General features: G+C 44.5%; 1 protein-coding gene across 3 annotated transcripts in view; it reads left to right on the plus strand.

Moving 5' to 3' along the window:
- Nucleotides 1-15,446, plus strand: part of LOC147100121 (transmembrane 6 superfamily member 1-like) — a 179,930-nt gene that overhangs the window by 131,438 nt on the left and 33,046 nt on the right. For 2 of the 3 annotated variants that reach the window (XM_085968842.1, XM_085968841.1), the window contains 3 exons: nucleotides 8,326-8,430; nucleotides 8,913-9,005; nucleotides 13,614-13,733. In XM_085968842.1, coding sequence (XP_085824968.1) covers nucleotides 8,326-8,430; nucleotides 8,913-9,005; nucleotides 13,614-13,733 — 318 coding nt within the window. The remainder of the gene's footprint in view (nucleotides 1-8,325; nucleotides 8,431-8,912; nucleotides 9,006-13,613; nucleotides 13,734-15,446) is intronic. The other variant, XM_085968843.1, reaches the window with a different exon arrangement.

Consider the following 15,446-nt stretch of genomic DNA (forward strand, 5'->3'; position numbering starts at 1 on the left):
AGTGGGGTCAGAGCTGGAGCAAATCTCATCTTTGTAGCACATTATCGGCAGGATGATGAAGGGAAGGATGATAATGAAGTGGAGAAGAATGATGAGGACGGAGAGGGATGAAACTCTTTCCAGCTGGACTATGACGGTGATAACAATGAGGATGATCAAGAAGAGGTGAATGATGATGAACAGGCCACACAAAGTCCCTGGAGCAAGAGATAACCCCATGCTCCTCTGACCCAACCCCCTCAACTTCACTCCGAGTTGCTTGATTTCTTCCTCCCAGCTTAGATACTTTCACTGACAGGAAGTAGAAAGGCTAAGTGAGGAAGTGGCGCCGGGTGATTCGCAAAGCACAAACGGGTTGGAAGAGTTGGAGATTTGGTGAGCATGTGCCAACTTCCCACTGGAGGCTGTGACAAAGGCTGCCTTTGGCTTTGGAGTCATGGGACCCAGATCTCGTGGGCCTGAAAAGAAAAATGTTCGAGGAACATCATATCTGTGTACAGGCACTAAGGTCAATCTCCAAGGATGTGCAGCAACTGACCAGTGTGGCCTAGACATTCGATGATGCTGCACCCGTTTTTATAGGTGTAAAATGGACACCAAAGCATCCTATATGGCGGGTGGTATGCGCCGCTTGCCATATTGGTATAGGAATCGAGAGCTGCATCCAGGGCCCATGCCTTTGCATATGCAAATAAGGGGCCTAACTTCTGTTTGACGTCTCCTTTGCCAGATTGGTTTGCCCTCAATGCAGCTGGCACCAGTTACTTGTCGGATGTGCACCCTGGGCGATATTACATAAATCCCCCCACGACTGCTTGAAATGAGCAGTTGCATAGAAATTGAGTGCAGTTGTCACTTTCACAGTCACATGCAGATGATCTTGGCAGAAGGTCTTCATGCAGAAGCTTGCACAGCTCTCCTTGAGCCTCTTTGGTGATGGGGTACGTTTCTCATGTAGAGCTCCTCACTGAGACCTTCGTAAGACCTGCGTGTCTTGTAAGTTCTTACGGGGGATGGAGTAATATCTTATAGGGTACGTCCTTCTCAAATGCTGTTTTACTCTCTTGTCCTCTATCCTGTATCATCCTCCTCCATTAAAATAGAGAGCGCAAAGGAATTCCCATTGGGAATCCCGTAACTGTTACTCACAACCTCTTGCCATGGGTGGGGGTAAAAATATCCTGGTGGTCTTGCGAGGCTTCAGTCTGTCAGAGACAATGTCATTTCTGTACAGGTGCAACTCAAAAACAAAACTCTCCTGTAACTCGAGCAGTCATTCCTTAGAGTTTCTCCAGGCTGCAAACTCCAAGGTGAAGCATGTTTGCCAGTGTCAGCTGGCGACAGGTACACCTCTTTTCATTCGTTCAAAGTCACCTTTGGTACATTGGAGGCGCATGTCATGGCTTTTGACCACGTCTACCCTGGTCACCTTATTTGCATATATTTACATAATGGTCCAGAAATTGAGCTGTAGGGCCCCGTGGAATTCCAATCCGGGGCCTAGTCCAGCTGCCGGCGCGCAGTGCTTGCGTATCCCAGGGGCGCAGTTAGTTTGATGCGTCCCCTGGGATCACGTGGGCCATGGGCAGCCAGTCGGAGCAGGGAAATGCCCATTCATAAGTCTTGACAGGAAGTGCTGTCAAGACTTATAAATACTACGGCCCCAAAATAGCAGTAAACCTTCAAATACATTTTTTTTTTTAAAATCATTTTTTAAAATAAATTATAAATTACATTAACTATTTTAAACCATTTAAATTTTTGAAAAAAATAATTTTATATTCTAACGGGGCTAAAAATAAACTTACCTTGCTTTAAAGTATTTAAAAATAATAAACCTGTGGAAAAAAATGTTTTAATTTTAATTAATTGACCACTTACCTTGTAAAAAGAAGGCCTTACGCCTGCTTTTTAAATTTCTAAATTCTAAAGACTTACCCTCCCGGAAAAACCTGTTTTTAAAAAAAAAACGTAAGTTCAAAGCGCACGCGCAGACTCCCCCGCGCACGCGTTCGACCTCTGAACCCCTTCGTTCAGAGGAACAGAAGTGCTGGTTTCCCACGCATGCGCAGTGCATGCACGAAACTGGCACTTCCATCAGGCTTACGGGTGAGTACCCCGTGCGTACTCACCCGTGGAGACCCGAATTTCTGGGCCAATATAGCTGATCTTGAAACATATAAGATTCTGAGAGAGCTTGACAGGGTAGCTGCTGAGAGGCTGTTTCCCTTGACTGGAGAGTCTAGAACTAGGGGGCATAGTCTTGGGATAAGGGGTTGGCCATTTAGGACTGATGTGAGGAGAAATTTTCTTCACGCAGAGGGTTGTGAATCTTTGGAATTCTCTATCCCAGAGGGCTATGGATGCTCAGTCTGAGATTGCGTTTTGGACCCTAAGGGAATCAAGGGATATGGGGATTGGGCAGGAAAGTGGAGCTGAGGTTGAAGATCAGCCATGATCTTAATGAATGGCGCAGCAGGCTCGAAGGGCTGTGTGGCCTACCCTTGCTCTTGTCTCTTGTGTTCCTGTAACAATGACCATCCACACCATTGGCATGTCCACACATGGAAGGCCCCTGCCCTGAATGGAAATGCTACGGCAGCCATTATGGGGAGGAAACCTGGCGGAAATGGATCCCACCCCCAAAAAGGTGCTGCTAGGCTCTACTTGTACTCTAAACGCACCGCAAAAGAAGAGTAAATTTGGGGCCAATAACATGTTTTTAAAAAAAAAAACTTTTGATAATCTTCAACTTCCTGATGGAGGTTTTCTATAAACATAGCATGCCACAAGGCAGTAATTTAGGATCCAAAACAACAACTGAATTAGCAGTGTGTAGGTTTGTCGTGTGTGATGTGCTGCTATGAAATGGAGGTGAGACGGAAGTGGGCAGGGGAGAAGACTGTGCACTCATTATAGCTTCAGGCGGTGGACTTGGGGCAGGGGATCAGCAGTACTCTCGAGTTTTCCAATGCTTTAGATTCTTGCCAGAAGTAATTACATTCTGTTACCAGTGGAATTGTTTTTGTAACTTAACTTGGCAGGTTAGCTTCTCAGTAAATGGGAACTGCTGACCAAGATGCTCCATTTTTGATGATCTTCAACCTCCTGATCAAGAGATTTGTGATAAGCACACAATGCCGCATGTGTTTTTTTTAAAGCTTGATTTCCTGTACGCTAGAAACAAATATACAAAAAACCCAGATTGGGCAATTCTTTGCATTCTGCTTAGAGAACCGCAGAAAAGAAAACAGTGACAGGAAATGTACTGGGTTACCAACACCAGAATTCCGTGGTGATAGATTTGTACTAGATACAGAGTCAATCTGGCACTGATTTACATAACATGTATTTGCTTTCCAAACACACTTTTACATGAGCCTTAATAGGATATGTTGCAGCTTCACCAATTCATTTTGAAAAGTTTGTTTAGAATCTTGTCAGGACTAGTTTCAAATGCTACCATTTATGCAAAAGTCTCTCTGACTGCAGGTTTGAGGTATTATAAATAATTAGGGACTGCATTACTTCTGCAAGTGCTTAAAATGGCGCTATAAACATCCCTTGATACCCTTGCCCAACAATAATCTAGTGATCTCAGTCTTGAAAGCTCCAATTCTCCCAGCATCCACAGCCTTTTGGGTGAGTGTTCCAGATTTCCACTACCCTATGTGTGGAAAAAGTGCTTCCAGATTTCCCTCATAAACGGCCTGGCTCTAATTTTAAGATTGTGTCCCCTTGTTCTGGATTCCCCCACCAGAGGAAATAGTTCCCCCGTATCTACCCTATCAAATCCGCTTAACATTTTAAACCCCTCGATCAGATCACCCCTCAATCTCCTATACGTCAAGTTTACGTAACCTGTCCACTTAATTTATTCTCCTTGAGAAGCCACTCACTTGTTCAAATATTGATGAATCTATGGCGTTACTCACCCACAAAATATGAAAAAATGTTATTCCCTAATTTGTGTTTTGTTTGATCTCCATTATCAATTTATTTTACAAATCCTTTTTTAGTATTTGGCTTGAAATTCTCAGTTGATTTTTGAACTTAATGTATTTACCCTCCTTTCATGATACCTTTTTTATCATTTTAAAAATGTTTGCTTGTGCGAGAGTACATCTATCTTTGTACTCAACAGCCATTGTATGGCTTTGAATTATCCACCTATCCATAACAGCATAAATTGTGATTGAATCTCAGTTTAATAGAGTAATCAAGATGCTCACTTTTTTTACATACGAACATATGAAAATTGATGGATAGGAATGAACCCCACCTGGTCCATCCAGCCTGTCCCATGCAGTTGCGATGTCCCCACCCCTGCCATGAAATCTCTTGGGAGAGGCGAAAACCCAGGCCAATTAGGGGAAAAAATTTGGAAAATTCCTCTTCACTCCGTGCACCTCCCCCCGCCCCCCCCCCCCCCGCCTTAGCTGATCAAAACTAGTCCAGGAGACCACCCTGCCCCTGATTAACCATACAAGCTACCTACCTCTTGTATGAGATGATCTCCGGTCCAGCTCTCGCTTGAAGGACTTTAGAGAATCGGCATCCACCGCACAAGCTGGCAGCCTGTTCCAGAGGTTCACTATTCTCCGGGAAAAGAGGAACTGTCTCCTGACATCTAACCTTGTTCTGCCCTTACATAACTTGTAAGAGTGAAATTGGTCCTTCCTAATCTATCTAGTTCAAACAATTGATCTACACAAACACAGTTTAGTCACTTCATCATCTTATAAACCTTGATCAAATCACCCCATGCCTGTGCTTCTCTAGAGACCCAGCTCTTTGAGCCTATCTGGATAACTAAAATGCTTTAAACTGGGAATTAAACTAGTGGCCCTCCTCTGCACCCTTTCCGAAGCCTCAATATCACCTACCATGTGAAGAGACCAAAAGTGAACACAGCATTCTAACTGAGGCCTAACCAAGGTCTTGTACAAAGACAACGTGGTGTGCTTTGTTTTATAGTGAATTGACCTATAAATACACCCTAGCACCTGATTTACTGTAGCTGTAACTTCACAGCATTAGTCATGAATCTTGCAATTGATGCACAATTAACACCCAGATCTCTCGCTTTCTCCACCAGTTTTAGTTCTTTTCCCTGAAAGGTGTACTTATGTTCAGCATTCGCCCTGCCCACATGCATAACATTGCATTTTTCTAAATTAAACCTCATTTGCCAATCATGAACCCAGTGCCCCAGCACCTCCTAGATCTGCATGTAGGAGTCGAGCATCATCTACAGTCCAGACTCTCTCTTAGCTTCTTGAAACTTGCACATCATTCCCCCCAACACCTACACTTAAATCATTAATATAAATAGCAAAGGTCCTAACACTGATCCCTTTGGGACACCACTGGTGACCAGTCTCCAAGCAGATCTTTAAACAAAGTTGGAGGCTGGAGTGGAGAGTGTTGCTGATCAGAGATAATGGGTGGCTCGAGGCTGAGAATGAAAACATAGTGGGGGGGAGGGTGAGGGGTGGCGTACATAGAGAAGGAGAATGACAGAAATGTGCAGGGGGATCTGGCACTTGCAATGGCTTCTGAGTGTTGTAGTCTAATTGTTTGGTTGTCTCATCAGTCTCATTGTACAATTGCCGTGATGGAGGTTTAGGGGAGCGTTGGTGCTATTGCTTTGCCTCAGTTGAGCTGTGAAGTACTGGGTGAAGGATGTACTTTAACTCCAGGATGTTCACGGGGCCCGGTGGAGTGTGATGGGGTATAAGTCAAAATATGTGGGTGGAATGTGATTGGGGAGAAAATTTAAGAGATTTTGTACAATGTGGTTGGTGATAGGAACTAGAAAATAGCCAATTAGAAAGGAGAAAAACACAAACATGTATGCAATGTGGAAGAAGATTGGCTTGACACTCTTGATATAGAGAGACTTAATATACATGATAAACACAAAAATGATTGTATTATTTTATAGAGTTTTGACCTTCATTATGTACATCGGTGAGGATGTAATGCCATTGAGTTATTCATTTGAAAATCTAAGTTTAACTAGTAAATTAGTCATGAGGTGGATTTATTGGGGGCTCAATGGGCTGTGTAGTGCCCGGTTTTTAGGCGCTACGAGGCCACCTAATGCTCAAAAATGGGCCCGAGATCCGCGCGCACACTTTGGATGGGAAGTGCACAGGACACCATCTTGGTAAAGAGGTTTGCTGGCAGCATGCAGAGCAGGCAGAACATGACGTCAACCAGTGTGCAACACTGATTTGACGCCAGCGCTGCCATTTTCTAACTGCACATTTCAGCCAACGTCCTGTCTTAACCTCGCACAGCTGAACATGACGTTAAATGGCATGAAGGGCCCCCCACCCGAGCTACTTAAAGGGATCATAAACTATTTACAGGTTAGTTGCTGGATTATTTCTTCTAGCTGCTAGTGCAATTGTATGTGTTTTTGGAGCTTTCCTTTACTTGGCTAAGTTTGAATAGTCTACATAGTGGTCTGGCTGGTGCTGAAGTACTTTTCTGGTCCTATAAAAGCTTGTGCTGAAACAAGTTGCTTTCAGACATGGGTGGCCCTGTAGGGCTTCCTCTGGGAATTGAGCCTGACTGGGAGAATGAAGAGCGGCCACGCAGAGCAGGATAAGCTACTAGAAGAGGGAGGCCATATCTGCCAAGGGTCTTTTAGGGAGCAAATCTCTTAACGCCAACATCAGGGAGGCCCTATGCATGAGATGTCTTTGCTTCACAAAAGAGGTTATGAAAATCTGCCAACTGCTGCAGCCACAATTGCAACCTCAAAGCAGGGCAAGGACAGCATTGTTCGTAGCTGTCATGATGTCTGTAGCTCTTAACTTTTATGCATTTGGCTCCTTCTAGGCTGCTGCTGAAGATACAGCAACATCTTGCAGTTTGTAGTGCACTGCTATATAAGGGACATCACTGAGGCTCTCTGTACACAGAGATACAGTTTCATCTCATTCCCTCTTGCCAGAGACAAGCAGGCAGAGTGAGCACGAGGGTTTGCATGGATTGCAGACTTCCCAGTGGTACAGGGTACCATTGACGGCACACACATTGCCTTGTGTGGGGCTCGTGTGAACTTGGCCATTTTCTTCAACCGAAAGGGATTTCGCTCCCTCAATGTGCAGCTGGTGTGTGATCACAGGCAGTGCATCATGCAGGTGAATGCCTGTTATCCTGGCAGCAATCACAATTCCTTCATTCTGTGGCAGTCCTCTGTGCTACCTCCTATTTGACCTACCCTGGCACCTCAAAAGTTGGCTACTGGGTGACAAAGGTTATTCATGACATCCATGAATTGATTTTTGAAAAAACTCCCACCAGTTCTTGCAGCCACAATGCACCTCCCCTTTAAGAGGTGCAGACTGCCTTTAAGTAGTGCTAGCTACTCGCGATATCGGGTGCCCTGCTGATGCGTGCAGCCATTGACCAGCCTGGGGAGCGCTGGCTGCAAACAGCAATCATTTAAAACAGCAGGCAGCACGAATTTAAACTGCTGCCTGCAACACAATGAATGGGCGCGGGTTATCACGTACCGCGATCCCCACGCCCATTTTCGGATGTTATCCAATTTTAACCCCCATTATCTTTTACCAACCAATGTAATTTTCTTGTGTAAAAATATTTCTTCAGAGTTTGGATTAATAATGATTAAATACTACAGCCAAGGATAGGCTGTTTCCGATATTGGTACATAAATACTTAACTTGTTTGAATGACATTCCTCTGTACGCTAATTAACGGAGGCATTTAAGAAAGAAATACTTGCATTTATGTAGCGCCTTCCACATCCTCAGGATGTCCCAAAGCTCTTTACAGAGAATGGAGTACATTTAAGTAGCCACTGTTGTAATGTAGGAAACACGGCAGCCAATTTGCGCACAGCAAGGTCCCACAAACAGCAGTGTGATAATGACCAGATACTCTGTTTTATTGATGTTGGACGAGGGATTAAATATTGACCAGGTCACTATTCTTCAAAATAGTGCCATGGGATCTTTTACATCCTGAGGCACCAGACTTGGTTTAATGTCTTATCCAAAAGACAGCACCTCCAACAGTGTGGCACTGGAGTATCAGCATAGATTTTGTGCTCCAGCCTCTGGAGTGGGGTTTGAACCCACGACCTTCTGACTGAGGTGAGTGCTCTACTACTGAGCCACGGCCAATAGGTTGCCCACTTAAAATAAACAGGTTAATTTTGACAAAACAGCAGAGGAATATCAAATGAATACATTAAGTATTCATTCGCAGGAATCACTAGTTATTTCTAGGCTTAAGTTTTGAACTGGTCTATTTGAAACAAAAGCTTTGTTTTCATCATTTCAGGCTATTGAAATTGTTCAAAAGAAGAGTCTGGTGCAGAGACCGCTTGACCTGTTGTTGGCCATCTCTCTCATTTTTGCCATTGCATTCAGCCTCTTCAGAGGATTGGTAAGAAAAGCATAAAAGGTACTTTGTTTCTGAATCACCATAGCACTGCAACGTAATGAAGCGTTAAAGGTTAAAAAGTTAATGGGCTAGAAATTCATCTCGAGCGGTGGCACAAAATGGGCGGAATTGGATCGACCGCCCGTTGTACACAGCGCCTGAACTGAACATTTCTAGCCCAAACAGTTTTCAATTTTGTGTTCCCTGAATCAACTGCTTTAAAAAAGTCTGTCTTTACTCTTTTTCTTTTAATACTCTGCCCTAAAACCTGCGTTTTATTCTCCTGTAAGGCACTAAGTTAATTAGTCTTGTTGCATTGAAACTGGCCCAGCAGCAAACGCAAGTAATGGCTTTATAGTCAATTGTACAGTAAAGGAGTGTCTAGAACTTACAATGTGCAGAACACCGAGGTTAATTCAGAGCAGTTTTCTCTCTTTTCTCGGTTATCTCGGCATACTGTACTGAATACTTATTATTGGCCATAGGTGGCTTTGGATTGTCCTGTCAAGGTGTGCCGACAATACCTGCAGCTACAAGAGCCATACCTGAGAGATCCTGCAGCCTACCCAAAGATACAGGTAAGAGTGGCCTGAGACTTTGGTTGGCCAGTTGGTTTAATTTCATTATTCATATAATGTCTAATAAATGATATGTGCAATTATTCATTAATGCTGTTTAATTACGCGTCCTGGTTATACATATTCACTGACGATGCTAAATAGGGGTTAGAGGGAGAGGCACTATTAGTGCCATGAAGCAAGATCACCTTTACTCACTGGGGTGAACATCATTGCACCTGTTTTTAGAGATGAAATATCAACGTTGGTGGGGGGACGAATTTCAGGTCGTGATTGCCCGCACCCCATCTCCTCTGGAAGCACGCCGGCTGCTAAATTGGAAGCTGGTGACTTCTAAATGTGTTGGTCGCCCACCCAACACAGGTGTTAGCGCTTTGCATATGCAAATCGAGGTTCCAGTGTTGGTTGTAGGACCCCAATGCAAAATTGGTCATCTTATGGAAGGACCTTGCGCTGCGTATACTCTGCCCAGTTGTTCCAGGTCTTCAGTGGCCTAACAAGTGGTCCTTAAAGAGACGACTGGAGTCCGCCCACCAAAAGGTAAGGAAATGTTGCGTAGTTTCATTTCTATGGAGCCAGGAGGAGCAGGAGTGCTCCTATTGGCTCCACAAAAATACTGTGGGACGCTGTCTGCCCAGGTTCGCCTGCCCTCTGCTTTACCCTCCTACAATCTCCCCCCCCCGCCCCCCCCCCCCCCCCCCCCCCACCACCACAAAGGGCAGGCTTGGCGCGATGCCGGATTTGTCTTGGGTCTCTGACTCACCTCTTCAGGCACGTGTTCAAATCACCGAATTGTTGAAAACCAGCACGAGTTGAATTTCTCCCCCACTCGTTCTACTCACTTTCTAATCTGAACTGCATCAGCCAGGAGTCACTGACCTTTCCCAGCAATGCCAAGTGAAAATCAGAGGTACGGTCATGCTTGCGTTTCCTACATTACAATAGTGATTACTCTTCAAATGTACTTCATTGGCTGTTAAGCACTTTGGGATGTCCTGAGGTTGTGAAAGGCGCGATAGAAATACAAGTCTTTCTTTCCTGGTCTGCGGCACCTCCTCCTGGCTGAAGGCAGGAAGTATTGGTGATGGGCTGGGAAAGGTCATACGTCGTGGGTGCCCTACACCCTAAGCACAAGTTTGCAATCTTCTGCAGGCAAGGTTTGGAAATCAAACACCCTTGTGACTGAAATACCTCAAGGTGTTTTTGACGTGGGATTTGAATTTACAATCTTCTGACTCAGGCGAGAGTGCTACCACTGAGCCACAGCTGATACTTTTAGCCCAACCATGTTCCTTTATGATCAGGGATCACATCTGAACTGTGCTTGAATCCATGCGTGGGAAAGATGCTAAGGGTGAGACTTCTCTAAGAGGTGAGTCATACTCGTCACATCAGCAACAGGAAGCTGATCTGTGCCTAGATTGGTGGCAGAAATGGATGCAGATTCCTTCATTATCTGGCCAATTTAGAATAGTACATCTGTTCCTATTTGGCAGGCTGTGGGAGAGGTATTTTTGTGTCTTGCTCCTGAACACAGTACTGGATGATGATGACCTCTATCCATGGAGGCCATCTTTCATACAGGATTGTGAGTGACTGGGGCATCACTGCAAGGGTTGCTGGTGGTTAATCCAGTTGTTTCATACCTGGAAGACAACAGCTGCTGCTGCACTTCAGCTTGATTCAAAATATTAACTGGGAATCCCAGCAGTGAGGTTTTCTACTCACTTCCTGTTTGTGGATCCTATTCCCAGACATTCCTTGGAACTGGCCTTTGTGCACAAAAGCAGAGTTAACAATAACCAGGTAAACTAGGCTTGTTGGAGCAAGCAGTAGGGAATGGGAAGGTGCTGGAGTTGCACATTGGGGAATGGGAAGATGCTGGAGTTGCACATTGGGGAATGGGAAGGTGCTGGAGTTGCACATTGGGGAATGGGAAGGTGCTGGAGTTGCACATTGGGGAATGGGAAGGTGCTGGATTTTTACATTGGAGCCAAGCACAGATTCTCCTGGCCTCCTGCTCAGTATTTTGATTTTTGTCTGTGGTAGATCCTACAGCTGGGTTATAGAAACATAGAAGATAGGAGCAGGAGTAGGCCATTCGGCCCCTCGAGCCTGCTCCGCCATTCAATGAGATCATGGCTGATCATCCAAATTCAGTATCCTGTCCCTGCCTTCTCCCCATATCCCTTTAGCCTTAAGAAATATATCCAACTCCTTCTTGAATATATTTAATGAATTGGCCTCCACTGCCTTCTGTGGTAGAGAATTCCACAGGTTCACTACTCTGGGTGAAGAAATTCCTCCTCATCTCTGTCCTAAATGGCTTACCCCTTATCCTTAGGCTATGACCCACTGGTTCTGGACTCCCCGGCCATCGGGAACATCCTTCCTGTGTCCAGTCCTGTTTAGAATTTTATAAGTTTCAAATAGATCCTCTCTCATTCTTCTAAACTCCAGCGAGTATAAGCCCAATCGACCCAATCTCTCCTCATACGTCATTCCTGCCATCCCAGGTATCAGTCTGGTGAATCTTCGCTGCACTCCCTCCATGGCAAGAACATCCTTCCTCAGATAAGGCGACCAAAACTGCACACAATACTCAAGGTGTGGTCTCACCAAGGCCCTATACAACTGCAGCAAGACATCCTTGTTCTTGTACTCGAACCCTCTTGCTACGCAGGCCAACATACCATTTGCCGCCTTAATCACCTGCTGCACCTGCATGCTTACCTTCAGCGACTGGTGCACAAGGACACCCAGGTCTCGTTGCACTTCCCCTTCTCCCAATCTATTGCCATTCAGATAATAATCTGCCTTCCTGTTTTTGCCACCAAAGTGGATAACCTCGCATTTATCCACATCACCCAACCTGTCCAAATCATACTGGAGTTTCTCGGCATCCTCCTCACAGCACACACGCCCACCCAGCTTTGTGTCGTCTGCAAACTTGGAGATATTACATCTAGTTACCTCGTCTAGATCATTTATATTGTGAATAGCTGGGGTCCTCGGACCGATCCCTGTGGTACCCCACTAGTCACTGCCTGCCACTCGGAAAAAGATCAGTTTATTCCAACTCTTTGCTTCCTGTCTGCCAACCAGTTCTTTATCCAAGTCAGTACCTTGCCCCCAATCCCATGTGCCTTAACTTTACACGCTAATCTCTTATGCAGGACCTTATCGAAAACCTTCTGAAAGTCCAAATACACCACAACCACTGGTTCTCCCTTATCTATTCTACCAGTTACATCCTCAAAAAATTCCAGTAGATTAGTCAAGCACGATTTACCTTTTGTAAATCCATGTTGACTTTGTCCGATCCTGTCACTGTTTTCCAAGTGCTCTGCTATTACATCTTTTAGAATGGATTCTAGCATTTTTCCCACTACCGATGTCAGGCTTACCGGTCTATAATTCCCCGTTTTCTCTCTACCACCTTTTTTGAATAGTGGGGTAACATTAGCTACCCTCCAATCCAATGGAAACTGTTCCAGAGTCTATCGAATTTTGGAAGATGACCAGCAATGCATCTACTATTTCTAGGGCCACTTCCTTAGGTACCCTAGGATGTAGATTATCAGGCCCTGGGGATTTATCCGCCTTCAATCCCATCAATTTCCCTAACACCATTTCCCTACAAATACTAATTTCTTTCAGTTCCTCCCTCTCATTAGACCCTATGTTCCCCGACATCTCTGGGGGGTTATTTGTGTCCTCCTTTGTGAAGACAGAACCGAAGTATGTATTTAATTGGTCTGCCATTTCTTTGTTCCCCATTATAAATTCCCCTGATTCTGACTGCAAGGGACCTACGCTTGACTTCACCAATCTTTTTCTCTTCACATATCTATAGAAGCTTTTACAATCAGTTTTTATGTTCCCTGAAAGCTTACTCTCATACTCTATTTCCCCCTCTTAATTAATCCCTTTGTCCTCCTTTGCTAAATCCTAAACTGCTCCCAATCCTCAGGTTTACTGCTTTTTCTGGCCAATTTATATGTCTTCTCCTTGGATCTTGTGCTATCCCTAATTTCCCTTGTTAGCCACGGTTGAGTCACCTTTTTTGATTTATTTTTATGCCAAACAGGGATGAACAAATTCTGTAGTTCATCCATGCGATCTTTGAATGTTTGCCATTGCCTATCCACCGTCAACCCTTTGAGTAACATTCCCCAATCAATCCTACCCAACTCGCGCCTCATACCATCGTAGTTTCCTTCATTTAAATTCAGGACCCTAGTCTCTGAGTCAACTACTTCACTCTCCATCTTAATGAAGAATTCTATCATATTATGATTGCTCCGACCCAAGGGGCCTCGCACAACAAGATTGCTAATTAATCCTTTCTCATTACATAATACCCAGTCTAAGATGGCCTGATCTCTACTTGGTTCCTCGACATATTGGTCCAGGAAACCATCTCGTATACACTTGAGGAATTCCTCCTCCACAGTATTGTTACTAATTTGGTTAGCCCAATCTATATGTAGATTAAAGTCACCCATGATAATATAGAATAAATTCTTGAGTCTATGAAAATAATACTGCTTTACATTGAGATTGTTGGTGAGGTTTTTCTCTCCACACATTTTATCTTTCTGTTAGATGCTGGTGTACATGTTTTACTCTGTCCCGTTCTGCATCGTAACCCTGTACGGTCTCTGGGTTCCTGGATGTTCCTGGCTTCCTGACTTGGCGCTACTTCATGCAGGAGGTCTTGCACAGGTAAAGAACTGAGATGGAGTATGCCTTGTGTGATAATAACTTTGTTTGATATTGTACAGCTTAAACTTTTTAAAGCACCCCCTGAAAATTTTCCCCTGAAGGCAGAAATTCATGAAGGGACGTGGTTCTGCTAGAGCCAGTAGCCATCCATTACCTTGTCTAAGTGACCAATCTTCCTGTGTGAGCCTGGAAGGTGAGTGCTGGTAGGCTATTTGACCACTCACCATCTCTGGACAAAATCAGAAGCGAGAGCCTGGGGTGGGGTGGTGTGTGGGCGGGGGGGGGGGTACAATCTTTTGTAAGCCCCCAGCCTCGTGTGGAGATTCTGTAGTCAATCATTACTTAGAATTTACAGCACAATAACAGGCAGAGGCTAGCAACCTCCTGTGGCAAAGACTTGGAGCTGAACTGCTTGTCAAAGCCCTTTCCATCAGAACAGCATGAAGGAAAAGTGACTTGTCAACTGTTTAAGGGATTTGTGGTAGACTTGTGGTGTAACTGAAGTCTGTTGCAACTTGTCATTTTCTGCAGGCTTGTGTGGTGTTTTGTGTGTTGTACATTTGCTAATGCCAAAGTAAAGTATCATTACTGGACAAAATAGTTTTCCACTTTGCTTATAAGCACAATTTTCCTTTTAATTCTAAAATACTTTACAAAATTTGGATCCTAAAACTTATTTGTAATTTAGCTTCATTCGCGATACTGCATAGTTTTATTTAAGACTTCACATCTAACAACACAGATGATAAATCAGTGCAGCTGGGTCAATGGGCTTCCATCTGGCTCGCTTGCCAAGTTTGAGTGGAGTATTTTTGAAAGTTTTTTTTGAAATATAATCTAGGCAGTTTGTCATACTCGCCTCATAGTAATCAATTTACTCCTGTTTGCTGTATTAAAATTTTTTGTAAAGTTGTATTTGCACCTGTTACTGTGACGTATAATTACTAAATGCTAGTCGTCTTTGCTGAATCATTAGGTCATGGGTCCAACGTGCAAGCTGGCACAGATTTAAGGGAGCCTCTCATATTGGTTTACGTTACCATGGTCTATGCAAATAAACTTCATGATGGGCAGAAAAAGACCAGCTGGTCCATCAAGCCTGCCCCACACCATGATGGCCGGAACATCATGACTAAACACTTCCTCCGTCCCCCCTCCTCCTCCACCAACCTGTAGCCATGTAATTTCCTGGGAGAGGCAATATAAAAGAGAAAAACCCAGGGCCAATAAGAGAAAAAATACTCTGTAAATTACCTCTCCGACCCCCTCAGACGATCAAACCCAGTCCAGGAAATCACAGGGACCAAGTGTTTTCATCCTTGTTTTCAAATCTCTCCATGGCCTTGCCCCTCCCTATCTCTGTAATCTCGCCCCCCCCCCCCCCCCGGCGGAGATATCTGCGCTCCTCTAATTCTGCCCTCCTGAGCATCCCTGATTGTAATCTGATTGGCGGCCGTGCCTTCAGCTGCTGAGGCCCTAAGCTCTGGAATTCCCTCCCTAAACCTCTCCGCCTCTACCTCTCTTTCAACCTTTTAAGGCGCTCCTTAAAACTTACCTCTTTGACCAAGCTTTTGGTCACCTGCCCTAATTTCTCCTTATGTGGCTCGGTGTCAAATTTTGTTTGCTAACGCTCCTGTGAAGCTCCTTGGGATGTTTTCCTACGTTAAAGGTGCTATATAAATACAAGTTGTTACCGTCACCACCACCTATAAA

The sequence above is a fragment of the Somniosus microcephalus genome, chromosome 27, assembly GCF_052327205.1.
Source record: "Somniosus microcephalus isolate GS21.2 chromosome 27, FLI_Smic_1.0, whole genome shotgun sequence".
Taxonomy (NCBI): domain Eukaryota; kingdom Metazoa; phylum Chordata; class Chondrichthyes; order Squaliformes; family Somniosidae; genus Somniosus; species Somniosus microcephalus.